The sequence below is a fragment of the Varanus komodoensis genome, unplaced genomic scaffold (assembly GCF_004798865.1).
Source record: "Varanus komodoensis strain SLA01 unplaced genomic scaffold, ASM479886v1 scaffold16, whole genome shotgun sequence".
NCBI lineage: Eukaryota > Metazoa > Chordata > Lepidosauria > Squamata > Varanidae > Varanus > Varanus komodoensis.
The window spans coordinates 4,181,530-4,205,739 of NW_025335468.1; the positions used below are offsets into that span (position 1 = coordinate 4,181,530).

At 45.6% G+C, this 24,210-nt stretch overlaps 1 protein-coding gene across 4 annotated transcripts in view; it reads right to left on the reverse strand.

Annotated features, from left to right (window-relative positions):
- Window positions 1-942: 942 nt before the first annotated feature.
- Window positions 943-24,210, reverse strand: part of HRAS (HRas proto-oncogene, GTPase) — a 70,191-nt gene continuing 46,923 nt past the window's right edge. For 2 of the 4 annotated variants that reach the window (XM_044425882.1, XM_044425881.1), the window contains 4 exons: window positions 13,375-13,553; window positions 7,971-8,130; window positions 6,753-6,877; window positions 943-1,224 (listed from right to left, as the gene is read on the reverse strand). In XM_044425882.1, coding sequence (XP_044281817.1) covers window positions 6,758-6,877; window positions 7,971-8,130; window positions 13,375-13,553 — 459 coding nt within the window. In that variant the 3' untranslated portion in view covers window positions 943-1,224; window positions 6,753-6,757. Of the gene's footprint in view, window positions 1,259-6,752; window positions 6,878-7,970; window positions 8,131-13,374; window positions 13,554-13,968; window positions 14,579-24,210 lie in introns of those variants that run through there. The other 2 variants (XM_044425879.1, XM_044425878.1) reach the window with 2 other exon arrangements.

Sequence of the window (24,210 nt, forward strand, 5' to 3'; positions counted from 1 at the left end):
AAAAGGGTCAAAAAAGAGTCAATGATAGGAGAGGTTTTTTTAAATAAAAGATCTTTTTCTGGTGGGAAGGGAAGGAGCATATCAAGGGATAAAGCAGGGTTTTCGGAAGAAATCCAAAATGGTTCAAAGTGAGTGAATGAGAAATAGAGTGAGCAATAGAAAGATCAAGAAATCCCTACAGCACTAGAAATCCCTAGGAAAGATGTGAGGCTCCCACAACGGCAGTCCAAATAGGACTGAGGAAAATCTCCTCCTAGATATACCAAGGGGAAGGACTCAAACTGGAACGAGTTTAGCCAGGACAATCTCCCCAACAACAGGCCCCATGCAGGTGCAGAGCCCAAGTGGATGATGCACAGAGATCACGAAGAAGCAGACAACTGGTCACCTTCTCTATTTACACCAGGGGGAAACTGATGTGGGCAGTGGGGAGTGAAATGAAGCTCTGGGAACAACCACTTGAGATTAGTTGGGAACCTGCTTACAAAAGAAGTAATTTTTAATGCCTTCACCTACCCCACCCACCAGCCACAGAAGAAAATGGTTCAGACCACTTGAAAGCACGTACGCAGGATAGTGGTAAGCATTCCTTACCACTGTGGAATAAGAGACCATGGCAGATGGAACTTCTCAGCAGCACCTTCCAAAGAGGCTTCATCTTCCCCAGACGACTGCTAGCCTTCTTTTGGAGACACAGCCTTTCAACCCCCAAATTGCATATCTGCTCCTTATAAAATGCCAGGCCCAGCCACAGATCAAACCAGCCTTTGTCCCCTGAGAAATGGAGCTCAGACAAGACTGAAGCAACAACCCGCCTCCTTGCTGGGCCTGGGCCTTGCCTCCCCTCCCCTGCCCTGCCCTCCCCTCCGCCAGTGCCTGCTCCAGAAGAAAGGCAACGCTAGTCAGTTCTCTGGGCCAGGAACAGCGATGCAGGAACCAGTGTCAAGACCATCATATAATAATTTACTGTGATTCAATCTGTGGCTTTGTACAAGTTGCTGGGATGGGGAGGAGGCAAAAGAGAAGGGAAGGGATATTTAAAAAAATAAAATGAGTTCATTGCAGGCCTTGGTAAAGTTTTGAGACAGTCCATGCAGAGCTCTTGGGGCCTGCAGACACCATCTTGTCTGTCCCCTTCTTTGAATCCATTTGATTCTTCTTTCATGTCACCTCCATCGCCGTGCTACACATAGTGGAAACCCCTCCAAGTCACAGTCTGGTGAGCTGGGAACAGAGAAGGCAGGGATTAGGACAGCTCCTGTAAAAAAACCAAACAAGGCAAGTTTCCTGATACATGAGAGATTTTGGGGAACTGCAAATAAACCCTGTAACACTTCATGAGCTACAAAGAAAACGCCCCTGGATGGAGGATCCATAGGAGGGACGCCTTGCTTTGGAGGGAAGATAGGCAGATGCCAGGCTTTGCTTCAACCTGCTCCTGCGCAGGCACTGACTGGCTTGGCTAGTGGGGGTGTGGAGCTCCTGAGGCGTCAGAGCACAGCAGCAGCCACCCTTGTGTGGCAAGTGGTTAAAGTTAAAAGCAGGAGCAATCTGGCCTGTTACAGCTGGCCCTTCACAAGCAGAGCCGCACGTTTATGAAGCCATTAAAAAAAATCTACTACTTAGCAGCAAAGGCAAGCCACACAGTGCAAAATGTATTTTGGAGTAGCAACCATTTTTTAAAGGCAGCCCTTTCTGATACTTGCCTCCACTTTTCCTTTTCTCTGTTTCAGTCCTTCACAGAGAAGGTTTTTATAGTGCAATCACCTGCCTCCACTGAATTTTACAGGGGTTCCAGTCAGCATCTCTTTATGCCCCCCCACTCTCATATTGCACTCATCCCCCTCCCATGTTTTCTTTCTGCAGCTTCAGTCTCTCCCCCTACCCCCATTTGTTAAGGAAGAACACACGGAATAGCTGCAGAATGCCTTCTGAATGGTACTGCTAGGAGCTTCCACCTGGAAGCATCTCCTATGTGAGATTAAGTTCCACGAAGAAAGACCAGCTATAAATGCAACACCTCCCTAGCTGTTTGGGCAGCACTATAACAGCAATGGCTTTCTTGTGAGCAGATGTCTGAATTATTCGCATTTGCTGTCGACTACCCAAGCCAAACATAAAGCCTTAGTCATACATCTAAGTGCACCATGCGATGCCTTGCCACGCAGGCATTTACAGGTGAACCGGCAGACTGTCTCCGCTGGGAAAGCAGCCTGTGACAGGTAGAAGGAACAACTTGTGGCATTTGGCAGCGGCTGCTGAGTGCAGCAACAAGACTTAAGGATATGCAAGCAATGACAGCATTGCAGGAACTCCTCCTCCGCCACCACAGAAAACAACAGGCCTGACTCTATTTTCTGTCATTTAGCCACACCTATCCACTCTTTGACCCAATTCAGATGACACAACAACCCACAATACGTAAACAGCAATGACAGATTCTCGTGTCGGCTGATTTCAGCACAGTTCCTGCAAGCTGTCCTATTTTTCATGAACGAGACACCCTGAGAACGCATGGCGTGTCTAGGAGCTGTTGTGGCGCTGTCCTTAACGTGACGGGGCAATTTTATTGTGGCTTGTTGGGAATGGCTGCAGGGCCACTCAACAAGAAGGGGGAAACCTGCAGCTCGTTTTTATCATCCCACTGGTGACTGCCCTTCCATCAATGCTAAAACAGCATCTTGGAAGAGCATCACTCATTCCTTGGCTTTTCTTTTCAATTTTTTTCCACAACCCAAAAATGCAGCTGGAGTCAGTCCCTGGAAATTGCACTTTTGAAAATGTTGTTTTTATTGGTTCATCACACTTGCAGAAGTGCAGTCAAATGAAGCAGCAGTTCTGTATCAGTTACAATTCAAGGAAAACTTGTGGAAACAGGTATATTTTCAGGAGACATTTAAACACATCATTTTGTGCTTCCTAAACCACATTAGGGAGGAGCTTCCAGAGGATGGAAAAGTCTTGTCACATGAGATTCCCTTGGTCACAGAATGACCAGCAAACCTTCCCTGGCTGGGTGTACATAGGGGAAGGCAATCTGCTAGGTGTTCTGGCCCCAAGTTTATTTTGGAACATAAACACGGCTTGGTAGAGAACAGGCAGTCAGTGCAGTGCTGTCAACAGAGATGTGGCACAAACATGGCTGAGGGTCGCAATGAGCACCCAGACGGCTGCATTCTGTACTGCTGCAACGCAGCCCAGCAGAGCGCGCACGCGGTATTCTGACTGTGCCGTGGCCAGTGCATGAACCACAGTGGCTGGCTGTTCCGATCCAGGAATGGACACAGCTGATGCCCCAGCGGAAGGTGCTAATGGGTATTCCAGGCCACTGAGGTCCCCTGGACCTCCAGTAACACATGGATCCAGGGGCACCTTCAAACTCAGGGCCCGTTCCTTTAGAACACCATCTTGGATGTGAAAAAACCTTGGTGAAGAACCCAGTTCCTGAACCTTGGACCCATTCACCCCAGGAGCTCTCCCTTATTTGGTTTCCATTTATTAGTGCTCATTCACTCCATGGCTGTCTCCAGTTCAGAACATGCACAGCCTCTCCTGAGATGTGAGAGGAAACAGAGCTGGGCATCACAGCCATGTCCTAGATGTCCTGCTGACCACTGCCAAGGGCTTCTTACAGATTTTAAGCTAGGGACAGCCCACAGCTCTACTGATAGGGAGCGAAGGCATCCAGTGACGTTCTCTCCAGCTGGCAGTGTAACTAAGCTCAACCAAGCCTGACAGGTAACACCACAGGAGCGTGGTAAGGTGGTGAACCTTTCCTATATAAAATAATGCATATATTTAGAAAACTAGGTTGGAAAACTATTGTTGTGAATAATGCTGACGCTTCTCTGGCTCCATCTCCCTTTGACTACCCACCACACTTCCTGTGACCTTACCTCTGGTTGAATAATTCTCCAAGTCTCATGGGGACAGAAAGATGCTGTCCAGCATAAAGCTTGTACTGCAGATAATCAAGGAGAAACAAGCTCCCATTTCCTGCTGCGCAAAAGGGAGCCAGGACCACACCCACAACCCAATTGCCAAGTTATGCTCTCCTCACAGGCAGCTTTCCAGCAAGAAAGTACGTTCAGGAGGGCCAGAGCAGTGCACTCCATACACAGTGTGGGCAGTGCAGGGGATGTTAGAATGAACGCAGGCTTGGCGAATGCGGGGCTTGCTCCTCCTCACAGCCCTTGGCAGGAGCATCTCTCTCAGGGCACATAGCTTACGGAGCATTCAAGAGTCATCCGTGTGCTTTCAGCAGCAAAAGAACAGGAAATGACCACCCACCCACCCAAACTCATATCCCTGGCCAGAGGAAATACTCTCAGACAGCTGGATTATTTGCACATCTGGACCCCCCCCCCCCACAACAATAGCTGCCCTAGGAGCAGCTCAAGAATTGGGCCTGCTGGGAGATCTTTCTTGCCATCCACTCACTCCTCGGTTGTGATTATTTGGGTGGAGTCAAGTGTGGTTCTCTCCCTCTCAATCCCTCTCCCTCTTTTTGCTATTGCAAATGCTATTTCCAGAAGAAAAGGAGGAGGGGAAAGCTCTACTTCTTACTCAGCTACTACAGTTTCTCTCTAGACTGTGCAGGAAAGCCACTAAATCACATTTTAAAGGTTTTCGTCCTATCTACTGGCCTTAGTACTCACGCACAGAATCAAAAGGCTGCATCTCTGACCAGGAAAGAGATCTTCTCCAGACAAAAAACTTTCTTCTGATGATCCTGATAGCATGAACCTTTGTTATGGGGCATGGCTCATTTCAATATCCGAGGCTGCCTTTCTCCCCCTGCCCCACCTCCCACCCACTCCTAATGCTTAATTTCCATGTTAACCTCTACTGCAAGCTGTGCCTTCTCTCTCTCTCTCTCTTTTTTTTTTTTTTTTTTGAAAGCACAGGAGATGGCAGAAGATGTGCAAAAAAATAATCACCCCAAAGTTATCTAGATTTTAAAAAACCAACCAGTCTGGCTGGTCTTGCTTTGCTTTGCTTTATTCCAAACCACCAGGATGGCCAAGGCAGGGGGATCTCAGTAAAGGGATGTGGCAGATTACGTGAGGTTTCCTATTACGCACCTATATATCCAAGGGCTATAGGTGTTTTACAGCACATGTCTGCTCAAAAGTAACCTTCACAAAGTTCACTGAGGCTTAGCCCCAAGAGAAGTGCAGGCAGGAGTGCAATCTTAAGGGCAGAGAATGAGCCTTCCCCTGCGTGCCTCTCCCACCTGCTCCAAACACTTGAGGGGGAACAAGCGTTACGAGTAACACGGCGTTTCGGAAGATCACGGCAATGCATCTTCAGTCTGCATTCCAGTCATCTTTCACTGGAATGTGAATATCAAACACTTGAGTTCTGAACACTGCCCGGTTCTGAAGCTCTGACAGGGCTGCAGACCACTGAGGTGCAGCTTGCCCGGCTCTCACTCAGTTCAGGACAAACGTGGTCTCGTCACTGATGCAGACATGAACTTCATGAGCCTTCCTACGAAGGAGGCACGTTACCGTCAAATCTAACGGTGCCAACATCACCTAAAATGAGCAGTGGTAGAGGAACCTTCTGCAATGCAAGATGCTCGCTACAGCCATGCTGCCAAGAAGCAACTAAATTGCAGGCAGCTGCATTGATCCATACCCACTCCAGCAGCTTTCATCTTCTAGGGGCTTGTTTTTATAAAGCTAATATCCCCATACACTCCAAAATATTTGAGCATTGCAACAGAGATAATTGCCCACAATTATACATCCTTGCTGAGAAACTTCATCCCCACTTCGACCCCAAGCTACCAAGAGTACTGAAGCTAAGCTCAGAATGGAAAGGGAAATCTGAGTGGTAGCAGATGACATCAGCATCCCCACTATTCAAAAAATCCCTGAAAGCCCTCCATGCGAGCAGCAACAGGAAGCATCATTCAGAGGCTGCCAATCTGGAGGAGGAGAGGAAAATCAAGGCGAAGAAAGCAATAGAGCTTAAAAGGTTGAAACAGACAAAAGAAACTGGCTGGGTTTAGACAATCTGATAACCCAGACTCGCGTGTTGAGCTTGGGGTGCTGCTGAAATGTAGGTTATCAAGGCAGACATGTCATGAGTGGAGCCGGCTGGAGCCGGAGGTCAGACTAGATGGCTCAGAAGACCCCTTCTGACTCGCGCTGTTTCTATGCTGTCTGAACCCAGGTGCACTAACAGACCATGGTTTAATCATAAACAAAGCATGAAAAAACCCTTGTTGTTGGATTGTGAATTGTGGCTTATTTGTGGTTATCAAACCATGGCCTGTTAGAGCAGTTGGGTTCAGACAACACGTTACCCCACATTTCAACAACACACATTTGAATAAAAAACACACTCAACCCTTGAATGTGGGTTATTGTGCTGTATGAACCCAGTCACTGCTTCTAATCAACAGTATATATAAAAGTGAGTATCATCATGTCCATTCTTGACAGTCTACACCCAAGATTCCTGACTTGTTCAGTTGCTTTAGAATTACACAACTTGCAGTCCACATTTGACAAGCTCCATCCTGTCCTCCAAAATGTCTGAAGGACATCAAATTCATAAAGGTGAGTAGCTAAGGAAAAATACTCACTAGGAAAAATAAATAAGAAATAGAGCTTATTTGCTTTTCATTCTAACTGCCCCTGGCCTGGTTCCCATTCAGAAGGCAGAAGAAAATGTGCAGGTACTTGGCTGATGTGCACAATATTGAGAGAGGGAGGGAGACAATTCCCCCAGTTCCTTACCTTGGTCATGATATTACACATTTACAATTCATGCAGCCTGGGCCACTTTCATCTGGAGGATTCAATTTGCGTAATTTATGCTGCCGTATCTCCCGCACTAAAGTATAGAAGGCATCTTCAACCCCCTGGAAGAGAGCAGCAATGCATCATGAAGAAAGACCACACACAGAAAGGAAACATCAAAGCAGCCATTTTAAAAGGTTGCTAATAATATCTTACCCAGTGTTGCCAGTTCTCAATGTGTGAACATAGCTAATACAGTGTGGAAACGAAGTAACTGTACATTTCAGTGTGAATTAAAAGGCTTTGTAAAGATGTGTAGCTCAAATTAAAAGATCCAAAAGACATACACAGGATCCTTTTGCAGTGAACTGGCTCACACGCTCTTTTCCTCACACAAATAACTGCACTGTGTTCTTAATGTGCCCAAGAGCACAGGGAGAAAGCCAAGTGCATTCTAGGTCAGGGATAAAGAGAGGGTAGGCCTCCACATAATGCCGGACTTCAACTCCCATCATTCCCGAGCATTGGCCATGCTGTCTGAGGCTTCTGGGAGCTGACATCCCAAACATCTACCCACTGCTCACTCCATTCCAGGCCCACACCAATTCCTGTGATTGCTTCTGTTCCCTCACACTCAAGGACCATTAGCAGATACGATTAGCAAGGAGAGCATTGGTAGCCTGACAGCGAATGTATGCAGTTTGCTCAGCGGGGCAATGTGCCAGTTCGACCACTGGCCGCAGCAACAGTAGCCCTGCACAAAAGGGAAAGGTAAGCTCAACAGCTGTTCTTTTGCAGAACCAAGGGAGGCAAGCTGCCTTGGGAGGTGGGGCAGAGGACAGGCATCCTGCACCAAAGACTGGTGAGATCTGAACCCCAACACACTAAACAGCTCCTCTGAGCCCACAGTTTTTAGGGTGAACAGAAAACAGTTTCAACAGAGACAGACTTTACTTTGTATACTCACCGGCATGCACACATTACTTTGCTTTGAAGCAATTCCAACTGGTAGTAAGAAAATGCTTAAAGAAGTGGGAGGTAGGGCACCTTGGAGACCACCAAGAACGGTGTCCAGAGCCACACTGATGCACACGGGTGCCAAACAGGCGCCATGATTCCATTTTCATGGGAGAACAGACTGGATTCTTCTCAGTTCTGAAGTGGGGGGAAGGGGGTTTTGGCGGGGACTTTCGTTCAGACCTACTGCCTACCTACCTGTCTAGTTTTGGCAGATGTCTCTATGTAGGGAATCCCATAGCTCCGAGCCAGCTCCTGGGCTTGCCGCGTTTCCACAGTTCGGGCTGGAAGGTCACACTTGTTCCCCACCAACACCATGGGCACATCGTCAGAGTCCTTCACTCTTTTGATCTGCTCCCTTCAGAGGAGAAAGCAGAAGTGAAGCATATTAGTCAAAGGCCACTGCTGGCTCTATGGGGCCCTTATTTTGAGGAGCCTGAACAGAGGACAAAAATCCCTCTAGAGGGTCTTTGGGCCAATATAGCAGAAGAGAAGTTTAATAACAAACAGAGCAGAACAGAAGTCTAGAGACATTCTGTCCCAACTGAGTGAAAAGGGTGGGTCACCATCCATAATACACCTTGCCATCTGGGTGAAAAAGCATTATTGTTGTTTTTACCTGTTTTAATGAAAGCAATTTTAATATTTTAAAATTAAGAATCCATTTTAATGAAAAAGTATAAAAAACCAAATGTCTTCCTCATTCAAAAATAATCTAGTTACAACTAAATCTCATGATAACACAGCTTTTAATAGTTGTTAATGTAAACAGGAAGAAGCTTGCTTGCAGTGCATGTTACTACAGTTCACGGGTTAACGAATCCACAGATTTCTGATGGGTGCCAGCATTACATCTGAATGAGGCTGCTGAGATAAATGAGGCTTTGCTGTAGAAGTGAACTAATCTGATCTTGTCTCCAGTATGAACATTTACACTCTACCTTCCAATTCTAGAAATTTCATTTTCTCCGATGAAATAGTATGCAACCCTGCTCTGACCCATCAACCTGGGGCATTTCATTTTTTGCATCTTCCTGTTTTCCTACACTTGGAAAACGAAACACACGAGGCTGGGAGTAAGCCACACTGAACTCAATGGAACTTATCTCTAAGTAGACATTTATAGGATTGTATTGTTAACCTCAAACTTTCATGGGTGCAAAGACCATATACATTCCCTCAGGAAGGAAGGACGGACGGACGGACGGATGGACGAAGTGGAATTTAATTTTAATCAAAAATATAAACTAAACTTTTCCTGATTCATTTTGTCCACCCTACCAGCCAAAAAGCCACAAACTAAAGACATCCAACTCCTGTATTTAGAATAAAGCATGTAGTAAGTTAACAAAGACACTGTGTTCACACTGGTACTATATTACACTGACTCTTCCACTGTAGCAATCACATTTAACCACTGTTTGTTCAGTGTTAAAAGCTGGTTTTGCTGCTGCTGGAAGAACCTGGTATCCCAAGGGGAAATCACCGTGCATAATTTAATTGAGCACAATATTTTCTTAGCCAGAACAGGGGATGTTTGGGCAAGTGCTGGAGTGGTAGAAGGGTGAGGAGTTGTGGAAACACAGAAGAGATGAAACAGCTCCTCATCTAACCCCTCTCACGCACAAAACACACACTCAGGGATTAGGACTATTACTTTCGCACCCCACCCAGCAGGTCAAAACCACAAGGATGATGCAAAAAGGGAACAAAAAGATATACCAGCAGAGGACAGTCTGGAAGACAAGAGGAGCTGGAGTTATGGCACATAAAGGAAGCCGATACAGAAGTTCTCCCAGTATACCCAAGCGCCAAATCCCTGTCCAGGGCTCCTCAAATCTTGGCTTCCAAGGTTTCAGACAACCTTTTTTTTAACTTTACAAACATGAAACAACAAACTCCTTGATGGTGTTCACATTTGCTGGCACACTGAAGACTAATAATTGTATGACAACATACAATTCACTGGCTACCGTCCAGGCAACATTATCAAATGGATGAAGCAAGCCAGAAGACAGGTGAGCAGGGGAACTGCAACTCTCCAGGGTTGGTTATATTCCACTTCTCATCAGTCCCAGCCAGCACAACCAAACTAGAAAATGCATGCGCCATTCCATGTGTCAATTTTTAATGTGCCACCAGATTCCTTGCTGTTTTCAAGAAACAGACACTCCCCGCTAAGAAGCCACAGACAATTCCTGACAATTCCATGATTCTGTATGTACAGTAAAGGGGGTGGGTGAGTGGGAAACCGCTCAGCAGTAAAGCGTGTGCTCTGATGTATAAGCTGCCAGGTTCAGTCCTTGCCAAGATGACAAGAGATATAGGCTAAAGCAGCAGGAGGACACCAGGTTACAGATGGCTGTTCTACATGATTTCAAGCATTGTTTTGCAGCCGTAAGAACTATAAAGCTCTTGCTTATGGAAAAGGAACACAGAAGGCGAGCCGACATTCTGAGGAAGATCATTCTGTACTCGGTTATAAGTAGCACTAGTAGTAGTTCATGTTATTTCATTTCTATACCGCCTGTAGCCCAAGTTTTCTGGGTGGTTCACAACATGATATAAAAACAAGAAAATAGTGTACATAAAAGAATGTATGCAAGTTTTTTTAATTAATTGAAACAGTATTCAAGTACAATAAAAATACCTAGCCAAGATGAAAGGAAAAAGGCACCGGGATAATCCCCTTGGGCCCCTGGATGAGCAGGGAGGTCTTTAAAGGCATCTGAGAAGAGGGTTGTCTTACCCTGGCACTGAAAAGATAGCAAATTTGGTGCCAGGAGGGTGGCTTCAGGAAGGCCGTTCCAAATTGCATTCCATGTTATTTTCAGCACTCGCACAGTATCTGCTGAGCCTTGCCTACACCCAGCACAAAGAGTCTCTCTTGCTTCATGTTCGTAGAAGCTAGAAGAATTCCTCTTTTTTCATCTCAAGACACTCTTCTAGATCAAAGTCTGGGGACTCCTGCTGCAGTGTGGTGAACAGGGCCCACTGTGCTGAGCAGAACAAACCACGCTGAGAGCGTGAGCACAAACTATGTTCGGTGCCACAGCGCCAGGGCACCGAACTGCTACCGAGGTGCAAGATATTTCCTTGAATCCATCAGGAAAGAGCCGGGCTCTGTTATCCCTCAGAGGGCAGCTCAGCTCCCAGTTTAAAAGATGAAAACACCAAAGAGGACACAGAGATGCATGAGGGCTTGTCCATGCCAATTACTTTCCATTAACCTCAGGGATTCCCAGTGAGTCTCTTCAAGGAAAGCTAGAACTAAAGTGCGTCTGTCTCAATCTCCCTCTCTGACACACCCATAATTTCTTGCATCATTTTGAGTAATAAACTTCAGAAAATGCAAATCATATTTCTCTGATGAAAGGACAGGGAATTTTCTACCATCAAAAGAAAGCAGAGTTGCATTTATAATGAAAGAGTTATTCATATTCATTCTTGACTAAATATATCGTACACACCACCTTGACAATTCCCCTGCTCCCACCCCATTTTAAATACTATATTTTCATTGCACTGGTTCAGTCCAATTGCTCATACAATAATGTTGGAAAAACCAAATTAGGAAAAAAAAATCACAGAACTTTGTGTAATTAACCTTTCCTGCACTCTTGTTCAGATGTTTTACCAGATAGCAACAGGCTATATGAAATACAGGCAGTCCCTGGATTATGGATGAGTTTCATTCCTGAGAAAATGGAAATTTGTCTTTATATAAGTCAAATTTGTTTGCAAGTCAGATCACATGTAGCCAGCCTTTCACAGGGGTTAGTGGCCCAGGACCCCCATAAAAGTGGAAAAACTGTGAATATCTCTAGTCCCTCACCACCCAAACTCGCATCCGTGTCTTCTCTTTGGAGCAAGGAACTGCCAGAGAGATTTCTCTCTCCGGATGGGTAGGGCAGGACAACCCTTTCTCTTCCTTTTCACTTCCTCTCTCTATTGTGATGATTTCTGCAGTAATTTTTTTAAAATTAATAGGCCTTATGGCAGTTCTTAAGTATGGACTATTTGTAACTCAGACATTCGTAACTCGGGAACTGCCTACAAAAAAAGCAGCGTGGAACTTTTCCCTTCTGCCACACCCCTAAAGCAACATAATCATGTAGTATTCTGCATGGAAACTTATGCATATGGCTTCCAATTTTCATGATTCCTTCACTGCAGAACTGGCACTGGGAGGAGGAAATTCATGCATAAGTTGGTCCCTGTCCTCTTTGAGCACATTGATTTTGGATATTAAAATATACACACCTAAAATAAAGCAAAATTGTAATTTTTTGCTGCTGCCAAGTATGGCAGCAAAGCATCAATTCAGCCCTTTAAGGTGGTCCTATTTTTCATTTTTCCCCCTACTGCGGTACATCTGAATGGCAGCAAATTTCATGATGCAGTGAGGGCAGGGAGGGCCATGCAACCCTCCAAAAAGCAAACATTGCCCACTGCATTTTCAGCTCCATAAAGACCTGAACATCTGTCACTGTCTGTTCATTTTTATGAGGCTTGCCCAGGAGATCCAGAAAGCCCTTTCTTGATACTTATCAATTCACTGCCAGCGAACCAGCTACTCGTACATAACCACCTCAAGTAAACTGGGGAAGAGGAAGAAGAAAGACACCAGCTGAACAGATTAAGCGACTGTAGCCAAGAAGCTGTCCTGCGTATGATGTAGTAGGCCACTGCAAGCCACAATCACGGCTGTCCCCATTTAGCCTTCAAACCCTGAAACACTAGCTACAGGGAGAACACCAAAAAGAGAACGGTGCTGCACTGCCAATGCTGGCTTGCGATAACCCGTTGACCGCGAAACAATTTAAGCAAGCATCATGCACTGTGTGACAATATACAATTGTTTTTTTCTTTTCTTTTTGTAAAGAAACAAAGTTTCAGCAAGCAATGGGGCAAAGAGGGAGGTGGTTTAATCCTCTCCTCCCAGTGTTTACTGGTCCCAACACAAACTGGGGCCATGCACTTATTATCAAGTTGTCAAGCTGAAAAGAAGAAAAGAGAATAGGCTCAGCTTCACACTTATGCTTTATCATTTCCCGCAAGTCTGTTCACTGGATCACTGCACTCAAGCCTTCTAAAGACAGCCTGGGTAGTGAAGCACACCATGAGAGTGATCATGGTAAAACTACTAGCAAAGCCTCCATCAGCCCATCCAGTTCTCCCTGAAGAAGCACACAACCCTCCTTCTTAAGCAATTGGCACCATAAGATTCTTAACAATGCAGCTCCATTGATTTGGGAGGAAGCGGGAGAGGCTGTCTCTCCTTTAAAAGAAATGATACGTTTAGTGAGCTCCCCACACCAGGTCAACCAGCAATCCTCTTGGCTGGAGCTTCACACAGTCACTGAGAGGAGCTGTCTGCTTAGCTGGATCCTCAGGTAAAGCCGCCACTGCTGCCACCGCATCCTCCTGCTCCTCCTCGTGAAAGGGTGCTAGACAATGGGGGCAGGGTGAGCTGCCACCTGGGTAGGGTTAACCCAGGCAAAATCAGTGGCAGGGTCCCTTCCTCCAGGCCTTTCCTGTTCTTAAAAAAAGTGACTGCTCCATGAAGCCTCCCATGGACATGTTTTAAATTTCTACTGACCTGTACTGATGAATGTCTTCGAAGGACTTGGTGTTGTTAATGGCGAAGACACAAAGGAAGCCCTCTCCTGTGCGCATGTACTGGTCTCGCATGGCACTGTACTCTTCTTGGCCGGCTGTGTCCAAGATGTCTAACAAACAGGTCTCTCCATCAATGACAACCTGCTTTCTGTAGGAATCCTGAGGGGACAGAGGAGGATTAAGAGATGTTAGCAGGGGAGCAAATGAGCAGAGATGAGTTGTGCCTCATCTGCGGATATTTGGCTTACCTCCCCTGCTGAAAAACCTACTCCTACCCTGCTTGCCACCTCCCCACACTCCCTTCTCAGCCTGGTGCCCTCCAGATTTGTTGGGGAGGATGGGAAATGTAATCCAACACATCTGGAGGGCACCAAGTTGAGGAAGACTCTCCTCTGTCAGTGATGGCTTGCTTTGTCTTGGCTCCCTGTCCCACACCCTGCTGTATCAAGACACTGTCAGCCTACAAGTTCAGGGCTCTCTGCCTGTGGACCTGAGCACACCACTTCTCCGTGCTCCTCCTCCTGCTCATCACAGGTGTCCCTGCCACACACCCCACGTCCTTTCTCACACTCACATTCTCAATTCCTTTCCTTTGCTCCGGCTGCACTCCTCCTTCCTCAAGGCACTCCCACCTCCTCCGACAGGGCCCTCTCGAAGATCCATTTCTGAAACACCTTTCTTGCACTTCATGTACCTTTCCATGGCATCCAAGGCATTCATTCTGAACCCCCTGCTGTGTCTGTCTTCTCATGACTGCTGTTAAGCCCCACTGACTGCTGCAGGTACACTATTTAGGGCAAGAGGTCATCGCAAAGGAGCGCCTTAGTTAAAATTAAAATCCCAGACTGTTGTGGCAGACCATGCTCAAGTGGAGCACAGAATATACTCCATGCTTGATTATCCTGTCAGGTTCAGTAGCTTCAAGTTAAAAGGCATGTCACTAGGTGCATAAGGCCCAAATGGCACACATTTGCATAAAATTGCATATATTTTTAATTTAGAAATGATTACTAGGATTTCTTTTAAATTTTACAGGAGTCAGCCAATTAATTTCTCTTTGAAATCACTTCAAATTAAACAGATTCTTCAATATTTTCCACTGTACCTCACCTGCATTCCCCAGTTTTGTTTCTGGGTTATTTAGAATTTTCAGGGAACCACAGTAACACAGTAGTGAGTGCTCAGAAAAACAGCAGCAAAATGGACGGGGAATGCAAAAGAGAGCAGGAGGGAGCTAATATTTCCCCTTTCTGGAGGGCTGGAGACTTGGGGAAGAACTGAAAAAGTGGAGGAAATGGAGAAGTCTCAGTTCGACAATTAACAGTAAGAGCACTACACTTCTAATGAAAAATATTACCAGCCTTTTGCTACATTTCCCTCTTGACCAGTGCTTTCAACCAACCAAGAAGTAACTGACCCGTTGGCAACTGTGGACTAATTTGCCAATATGCAGACTTGCCTTGTCAACCTATTACCTACTCTGCTTTCCCGCACCCTTTGACAGCTGAAACAAAGAGTGTCCCTGTGCACCTGTGAAAGACAGGAAAAAATTGCAAACACCATTGAGCAAAAAACACCATCACACAGGAAAAAATGTGGCAAGACCACGCAGTCGCTACCACGAGACTGAGGTAGCGGACAGTGTTTATGTAAGTTATAAGCAAACAAACATAGTGCGGCAGGGTTTATTCCTGTTCTTGCTAAGAAGCTTGCTAGTCATTCCTTGCATCCCATGATGAAATTGCTCTGGCAGGTTCAGACAACACAACAATCCCTTGAAGGCTGAACAACTTGGAGAACAAACCATAGATTGCAAAGGTAGCTTGTTGCCACTCAAAAACCCATCCTGTGGGAATTGGTCTTGAGTTCAGATGACACAACAACACACTGTAGCTAGTTACCCATGATGGGTTGTCGTGTCATGTATCTCTCCCCCCCCCCCTCTCACACACACACACACACACACCATGGCAACATTCATACCAAAATCAGACAGAGTGACAAACTGAAAACAAGCCATCAGCAAATTAGGGGTGACCACCAATTAATTTCTCAGTTCTCATCCAGTTCAAACAATATTTCAACAAATTGCCCCATTTATCCATCATTATCCATGTCAATCCATTAAATTGGCACACAATTCTGTTGGTGGGGTTTACAAAATGCTTGGTGAGTGGCACTCAATGGTGACACCAAGGCAGGGGAGGGAGGGAGGGGGGGAGGGAGGTATTTAATAGGAAGGGAGAGAGCAAGGGGATGGATGGAACACAGATGGGGGTGCACAGCAAGGGCCAACAAAGAAAAAGGAGACAAGCAGTCAGAAGAGGTGAAAAGGTTTCTGCTCCCCTTCTCTGCCCTTCAGTGTCTTGGGTTGGCTAGCCATGTGGTGGGGAGCTATGGCCCCACACCACCAAACCCCAACACACACACACACACACACACACACACACTGCTACATGCAGAGGAGGAAACCTGGGCAGAACAGATGCGGAAGCCCCAGGCTACCTGACACCTCTCTAGGAACTTCGACCCAATGCAGAGATACACAAGAAGAACAAAAGCAGCTTGTGTGTCATCAGGATCAAAATGCTCTGCGGGCACCTGGAGACGGACTCCTGCTCAGACTGTTTAACCTTCCAGGGAGGTGGTAAATACAGTTCCCATCGTTCTTTCCCACTCTTTGCACTCTTCCCCTATCTCTACCTCACCCCATTCTCTGTGCCTCTGTCTCTCAGGAGAGTTGTTCCCACTCCATGCAATTAAGCTTAGAAGGGGAAAGCTTCCAATGACATTGTTTCTTTTTAACAACTTAATTAACATGCCAGGAAGAGGGATAGCGCTGGGGCAAAAGCTTAACCTTTCGTTTTCTGGGCACCCTCCTCTTCAAGCCTGCATATCCACTTAGCTGAGAAAGATCCCTTCCACTGGTCCCAGGGGGCATTTTGGGCTCTGCAGAACAGATCTGGAACCAGAACAGATCTGGAATCTGTACCACCCACCTCCAACCATACTCAGAATCACATATTAACCTGCAGGAAATGGCCAAGGAACACAGGACACAACTAAAGTATATTAGCACACTCAGATGATGATACCGACAACAACACTGTACTTATATCCTGCTTTTTTCCCTCATCTCTTGTGAGGAATCCAAGGCAGCTTACTTAGTTCCATTTCAAACTCACAACAACAACCCTGTGAAGTAGGTTCAAGCTGAGAGTGAGTGACTGATGGCCCAAAGTCACCATGAGAGAGAAGTAAAATCTGGATTTCCCAGGTCCCCTCTCCCATTCTCTCACCACCACTCCACAATGGCTCTCCATGGCTCCCTTCGTGTGAAGGAACTACCTTACAACTCTGTTGCCAGGTGCAGATCCGTGGCAAGAGCCATGAGCGTGTGTGTGTGAAGCAATATTTAACTCCACAACTTGAAGAGCAGTAGATGTTAACAGCTTAAGAAGCCACCTCAGCCTGAGTGGATTCTGGGTTACAGTGCTGGCTACAGGCAGCTTTCTGAAGCTCAAGGCACACTTCTGGTGACAGCATAGCTTCTCAGACAGCCACAGTCCTGTTCTCGCAATTGACAGTGTTATCTCCTGACAAACTATCCCTTTAACACCAGAACCACACAGCCTAAACACGCCTATTTTCTTAACTTTATTTAGTGCCCACCAATCTTTTAAAAGAAACTTGGCTCTGAGGCAGAGCACAATCCTCTCCTGTGGCTGCACCGCATACAAGCCAGTGAGTAAATATTAATGTGGGCAAGGAGTGGGCAGCATTCATTTGCAGCTTAACACCTCCTGTTCACCTGGCTCATAATACTGCACATGATGGTCATAGTACACCTATGAAAATACCCAAGACATCTGAACTACTCAGTGCCAGCTCCAGGATCTTCAAGAGTCCTTCCTTGTTCAAGGCATCCTCCAAGGGCCCCCATCCCCAGTGAGTTCACCTCACGGCCACTGCCATCCACTGCTCTTGCTGCTCCTCCTCCTCGTCCCAATTCTACTTGTCTGACCGGCAGAAAGCCAGGGAGCAAGCAGGCCGGAGTCACTGCTGCTCTTCCTTCTCACCACCACCACTGTCTGGACCAGAGTGAGGGGAAGGGGAGCAAGCAGGTTCCAGTGGTGAAGATGATGAAGAAGGCTAGAGGACTCTTCTGGGTTGCGGGCATCTGCCCAACCACACTCACCCTTGATACCAGCCCTGATTCTAGCACTAATGTAGGAGGATCCAGGAGGCTGCCGGCACCTTCCTAGGAGCGGGAGAGGCCCCAGCCTCTCTGAAGGAGGTTGTGGTAAGACCACTTCTTAGAAAACCAAACCAGGACACAGGGGCTGTTGTAGATTACAGGCCGGTTGTGAACATCCTAGAGCAGGTGGTGGCTGAGCAGCTCCAGGCATCATCTAGATCCATTTCAATCAGGCTTTAGGCCAGGGTTTGGGACGGAGACTGCCTTGGTTGCTCTGTGAGCTGGCCTTTGCTGGGAGAGGGGAGGAGGAGTACAACTCTGCTGGTTCTCCTGGACATCTCAGGAGCATTTGACACCATCGACCACGGTGTCCTTCTGGACAGGGTGGATGGACTGGGAGTAGGGGGCACTGCATTATGGTGGCTGCTTTCCTACCTGGCAGACCGTGTCCAGAAGGCAATGCTGGGGGACAGTTGTTTTGCCCCATGGCAATTGTGCTGTGGGGTTCCTCGGGGCTCTGTACTGTCCCCTTTGCAGTTTAATATCTACACGAAACTGCTGGGAGAGGTCATGCGGAGGTGGGGGCTGAGGTATCCTCAGAATGCTGATGACACCCCGTTCTACATCTTGTTTTCATCTAACCCAGGTGGGTTGGTCTCTGTCCTGAATCACTGCCTGAGCTCGATAATGAACTGGATGAGGGCCAATAAAATGAAACTCAATCCTGCTGGTAGATGGTCCATCTGCCCAGAGGGTGGGCCTTCAACCTGTCCTGGATGAGGTTGTTCCTGGACCTAAAACGATCACTTGAGTCTCAGGTAGACTCAGTGAAGGTGTGAGGAGCACCTTCCTTCAGCTGCATCTAATTTACCAACTGCGGCCCTACCAGGACAGGCAGAGCTTAGTCACAGTTACACATGCTCTGGTAACTTCTCGGCTTGACTACTGTAACACACTCCATGTGGGGCAGCCCTTGAAGACGGTCCAGAAATTTCAACTGGTACAGAACAGGGTGGCATGACTGCTGGTACAAGCAAGTTCGCGCACCCATATCACCCCAATATTACATTGGTTACATTGGCTATCAGTTGAGCTCCAGGCCCAATTTAAGGTGCTTGTGCTAACACATATAGCCCTAAATGGCTCAGGACCAAGATACCTGAAGGACTGCCAGCTCCCATATATACCTACCCAGTCCCTAAGATCTGATGAGGAGGCCCTTCTGAAAGATCCATCCTTTAAGGAGGTGAAGAGAATGGCAAACAGAAGAGGGGCCTTCTCAGTGACTGCACCCCTTTTATGGAATGGCCTTCCAAAAGTAGTTCGCCTGGCGCCATCTTTACAATCTTTTTGGCACCAGGCGAAAACAGTCCTCTTCTCCAGACATTTTGATAACTGATTTTACACTTGGATATTATTTATACTGTTTTTACCTTTAATATATAACTTATTGATATCTGACGTCAACTGCATATTTCTCTGTTTTATTGTAGGTTGTTTTTCTTATTGTTTTTATAAAATATTGTAATCTGCTTGGAGAGTCTTTGGACTAGTATAGTGGAATGTAAGCTGAATAAATAATAATAAAATCATCATCATCATCTCTTCCTGGCTTCACATTCGAATTTGAAGGGCCTCCTTTCATTCCTAAAGGTCCTCTATATGTCAGTACATATGAGACACGCTTCATCCCAAATCCCAGGAGCGGCCCCTAAAATTTCCCATAATCTCTCAGTTTAAAAACCGCATTCCCAGCATTAGCTGTTCAAAGAAAGATCTGAACTGATATATATTGATTTTTCAGGTCAGCTTTTAAAGCACGTGAGGTTCTGTTCTTGACATTTTCTAAAATTGAGGTCTCACACAGAAAGCTGAATAATGAAAAGCTGTTTCTAATGTTATCAGTTTTACATCTGTAGATCCATGATGGTGTATAAAGATGCATGTACTCTGCAACCCTGAGAACAGGCAGGCAGCACAAGCGTTTTCCCCCGTCTCACTAGCCCAAAATACATGACCAAAAGCAAAAGGACAGTGCCGTGGCTAAATGAAGGGACTCTGAGCCAGTTCGAATGATCCTTAAAAGCACCCGTGGATTCTGGGTGGTTTAACCACACCAACAACCCCCCCCCCTTGCAGGTTTAGATGATGTAACAAGTTGCAGCTGCAGTATGAACATTCAAAAGTTATCCTGCACACAGCAGCACATGCTGCAACCCACTGTGGCTTGAGTAAGCTATGCTGGGCTGCAGTGATTATACTTACCTATCACTTACTGAGTTGGTTCACATGAGTCAAGCAAGCTTGCTTAGCCTGTTGTGAGCCACAGAGCAGGCTGGACGTGATTTGCGCAATCACTGCCCAGTTGTAGGTTATTATATCATCCAAACTTAGGCAGCATAATTTGGTGGGAGGCTGAACAACCCTTAAATATCCCTACAATAACTTATGGGTTATTTGAGAGTTTAAGCCACAGTGGCTTGCTCTGGTCATGCAAAAAGGGCCATAAAGTCATTTGTGCCTTGCAAGCATCTTCATACACACAAGTGGCATGTATGAAGAGTGTACATAAGAACAGTCCTAGAACCGGACCATCACCGTGGGAACTCTTAATGCTCTAGGCTCAACATACATGTAAGATTTAAATCTGCAGATTTTAATACAATTTCTGAAAACATGTAATATCCTCCATCCATTTAACATTCCTTTTCTGCTCCCTCTGCCCCCAACTTCTGCTCTGGAAGATTCCCCCAGTCCAAGTACTGAGTCCCTGTGCAGACCCTGCGTCTGATACTGTCTCACCTCTGGAGAAAAACCAGTGAGCAGGGGAAAAAACCATTTAAACTTTTTAAAATATTTTAAAGAGCCAAGCTTTAAAGAGTAGCCTCCAAATTTCTCTAGAAATTAGTAGTAGGCTCAGCAGGTCACTGAGTGAGAAGAACTATTCTGATAGGAACCAAAACTATGGTCTAATACTCAAACTGTCAGGGCTAAAATAGCATGTCTTCACAGACAGGCTTCATTATGATCATCCTGGTAACCAACTCCCAAAGGGGGATCTAGGAGACAGAATAATAGCCAAAAAGCCCATGAACACTGAGTGATTGCTTGGGCAGATGCCAACTGCTTTCAAGATGAGTGGCATCTCCCTTTTTCAGGAGAGAAAGGCATTTACATACTTCTATCAATAATGTATTGAGAACCTCCCAGACGGCTTCCCACAAGCATGATGGAAACCATCACTTTGGTTTCTCGAGCACTATATTCTTTCTTTGTATACAGATGCTCCTTGCTTCTCTGTAGCTCATTGAAGTGAAAAAGTGAAATAAGCAAGCTAGTTCAGCTCCACTTTACTCCTGAAATAGGTAGCATTAAGAAGCACTTCTCTGACCAGTTGCCAGGTTAAAAGCCTAGATTTAACACACTCAAGATGCCAAATGTAGTCTTACAGGTAAACATTCAAAAACTGCAGAGAGGTCTAAAGTTATGACACAAGAGAAGCTTGCCAAGATAAGCATGGTAGATATTCAGCTAAGAACTTTCAACCTAAAAGGCCTGTATTTGGAATTGATACGTCCACATGTTAGACAGGAACGCCCAACAGTGATGGTTTTAGAAGCATTCCAGTGCGGGCAATATTTGCACTGGAACAGAAACTTGAAATGCCAATGCTCTCACTATGGGCAGGAGGTAAGCACTTCTAATGAAAAAAGGAGAACCTCCTAACCAGAACACCCAAAATTCAGCAGAGTAATTTTAAACTAGAAGATTAAGAGAAGTTTAGACAGAAAGTTTTTGCAAACCTTTTGCTGATGCCAAGTCAAGTTCACACTTGCACATTTGTCTTTCAATGACTTCAGCATTTAATGATGGGAATATAGTTTAAAAATGGTTTAAGGCAGTTCACATATTTCCAGTCATTCAGAAACAAAGCCTGCACAAGCAGCCTTTAGCCTTTAGGGGCACAATCCTATGCATGTTTATACAGGAAAAAATGGCCTACAATTTCAAGCATACCCTTAACCAACATACCGGGGGTGGTATGACTTTTTTCTATTTAAATATGCATAAGACTGCAGCTCAGAGGCTGAGTTTAGAACATTTTCCAAGCTTTTTTCACCATCAGAAGAGTTAAACTCTTGGATTGTTTTTTAAAAGTAAATACAGGATTCTCAGGATTTTGTATTTGTACCCTGAAATGCTGAATTCTGCAAAACATGACATAATTTGAAGATACCCCCTAACTCTTAGGGCATTCATTTACAGGAGCTGGCCCTCTTTCTGTTTAAACTTTTTTAAAAAATATATTTCTAAATTACATGCAATGTTCTAATGTACACCTGCTCTAGTAGCGAGGGGGGAAATTAAATGCTTATGAATCCTTATCACTTGTATTTTTTATTCCAAAATTGACTTGACTGAAGTGACCACTTATATACAAAACTGCTCAAAAGGCTCCTCCTAGCTACCTCTACTCAAAACACAGTTCGCCAATTTTGTCATTAAACTATATCCATTTGAATCATTTGTGTTATACTGGTGCCACTCTTACCCCCAGTTGTAAGCAATCACAATTTTATAGACGAGACTAGTGGCATCTTCTAAATCACAAACACTGCACTAAGGATCCAACATAGGAGATCCTGACTTGGAATCCTGTGATGAACTAGCAGTGCAGAAAGAGGCTGACTTGTTTAGAAAACACAAACAAAACATTCATTCAGCTCCTACCAAAGTTCTCCTAAGGGGAAAAAGTCCCCTGCAAGTGACCTCAGAACTTAAGGCCACATCATCATACTTTCATAGTGCCTTTATTCCTTCTTCTAATTTAATATCTGAAGCTAGACAGCCGCTGGGACTATGTGAAGGTGTCTGACTCAACAAGTTGTCATCATACTAGAAGACCTGCTAGTGGTAAAGGAAAAAAAAGAGAGAACAGAAAACTAATTTGAGAGATGAAGAGGAAACACAGGCAAATTAAAGCTTCATTTGGTCAAGAGGCAGGCACAGCTCTCTATATCCTGGTGACCTCCGTACAGGTTAGATTACAACTCCCATCACTACAGCAAGTGTGTCCCTGAACATGCTGGCTGAGGATAATGGGAATTGTAGTCCAATGCATTTGCGGGGGTGTGTGCCAGATTTGGGAAGGATAAACAAACATAATAGTGCACTGGCATCTGAAGAAAGCCCCAAATTCCAAAAAGAAACCAACCAACCAAACAAGAATAAAAATTCTTACTCCTAGCCTATCAAATTACTTCTAAAGGGGCCAACTATGTAAGAAAGGAAGAATATACATGTGGTGCATGTATATTCACAGGGAATATCTGCTTTCGTCACACGGAAATCTGCTTTAATCAGCTGAAATTCAAGGAACACAAATTCACAAAATATACTATCCTGTAGTCATGTGCTGCTTTACTTTACTAACAGCAGCAGCACACTGAGTGAAAAAATGATTTTTTTAAAGTGCTCCTGTGGTTTCAGTTCTAGAGAATCTACTAAGGGTCTGGAAGACAAGAAAGCTTCAGTACACAATAGGAAGATAAACCACATGAGTAACGGAAGGAAATTGCCTGTACTTCCGATCACCTCCAAATTGACACAACAGATACACTGTCCTTAAATGCTTAAGTGGGAGAACTAAACACATCTGGAATAAGTGACGCACAGTGCCTGCCACCACCCCCCATGACAGTCTGACCTTGGCAGCTATTAGCAGTGATGGCAAGGGGGGCAGGTCAAAGGAAAGCAGACGCTGCCCCTCAAAAGCCTGCCAAGGACCAACTATGCTCTCCCTTAACTGTGCATCCACAGAGCACTGCATAAGAGCTCCCCCTCCCAAGTCTATTTCCTCCTCCTCCTATTACAGTCTCTCCCCACTGACCTTATGGAGCACAATACAAGTGCCTGGTTTGTATTTTAAAAATGACAAAACCAGACACTACAGCTACAGAGCAGAGGCCCCAGCACACGCACTTACATGCACAAAGACCGCAGTTCTTCCCCAGACAGTCCGGGGCTGGCCGCCTCACTTCAGTCTGGCTTGAGCCTCATCATATGAAAGGAGAGAGAAACCCTTTATTGGGGCCATGCAAACCCACCTTCCAGGCACTCTCATTCTGAGGTAAATCAGGAAGACACACACAAGCCATAAGCAGGCATGCCACAATGACTACCAGTAAGTCACGGGTGGCAGCCCCTGGCACAAAGAGCAGCTGTTTGTAGCAGAAATGGACAGGAGCTGGCTGACTGCTGAGCAGTGGCACAGAGCAGCTTTTCCCAACCTGCGGTCTCCACATGCTGGCTGCCCACAACTCCCCTCACCCCCTGCCTATGTTGGATGATGGCAACATTATCCAGTGACTTGAGGCTCGGGAGTCAAAATTTAGGTTTTTCCTGTTCTGTAGCTCAGCAGAGTAAAGGTCAAAGTAAGTTGCAAAAGCACTGCAGCGTGCATAGAGGAGTCAAGGCACTTGTCTCAAACAGGTATTGTGGCCTTAATCTAAAGGGATTTTTTTTTTGTACTCGTTTTTAAGCAGCATCCCTTTCACTGCCCAGGCGCCTTGACAGCTTTTTGCAATGTATTCAAAGTTCTTACTGCAAAGTAAAGAG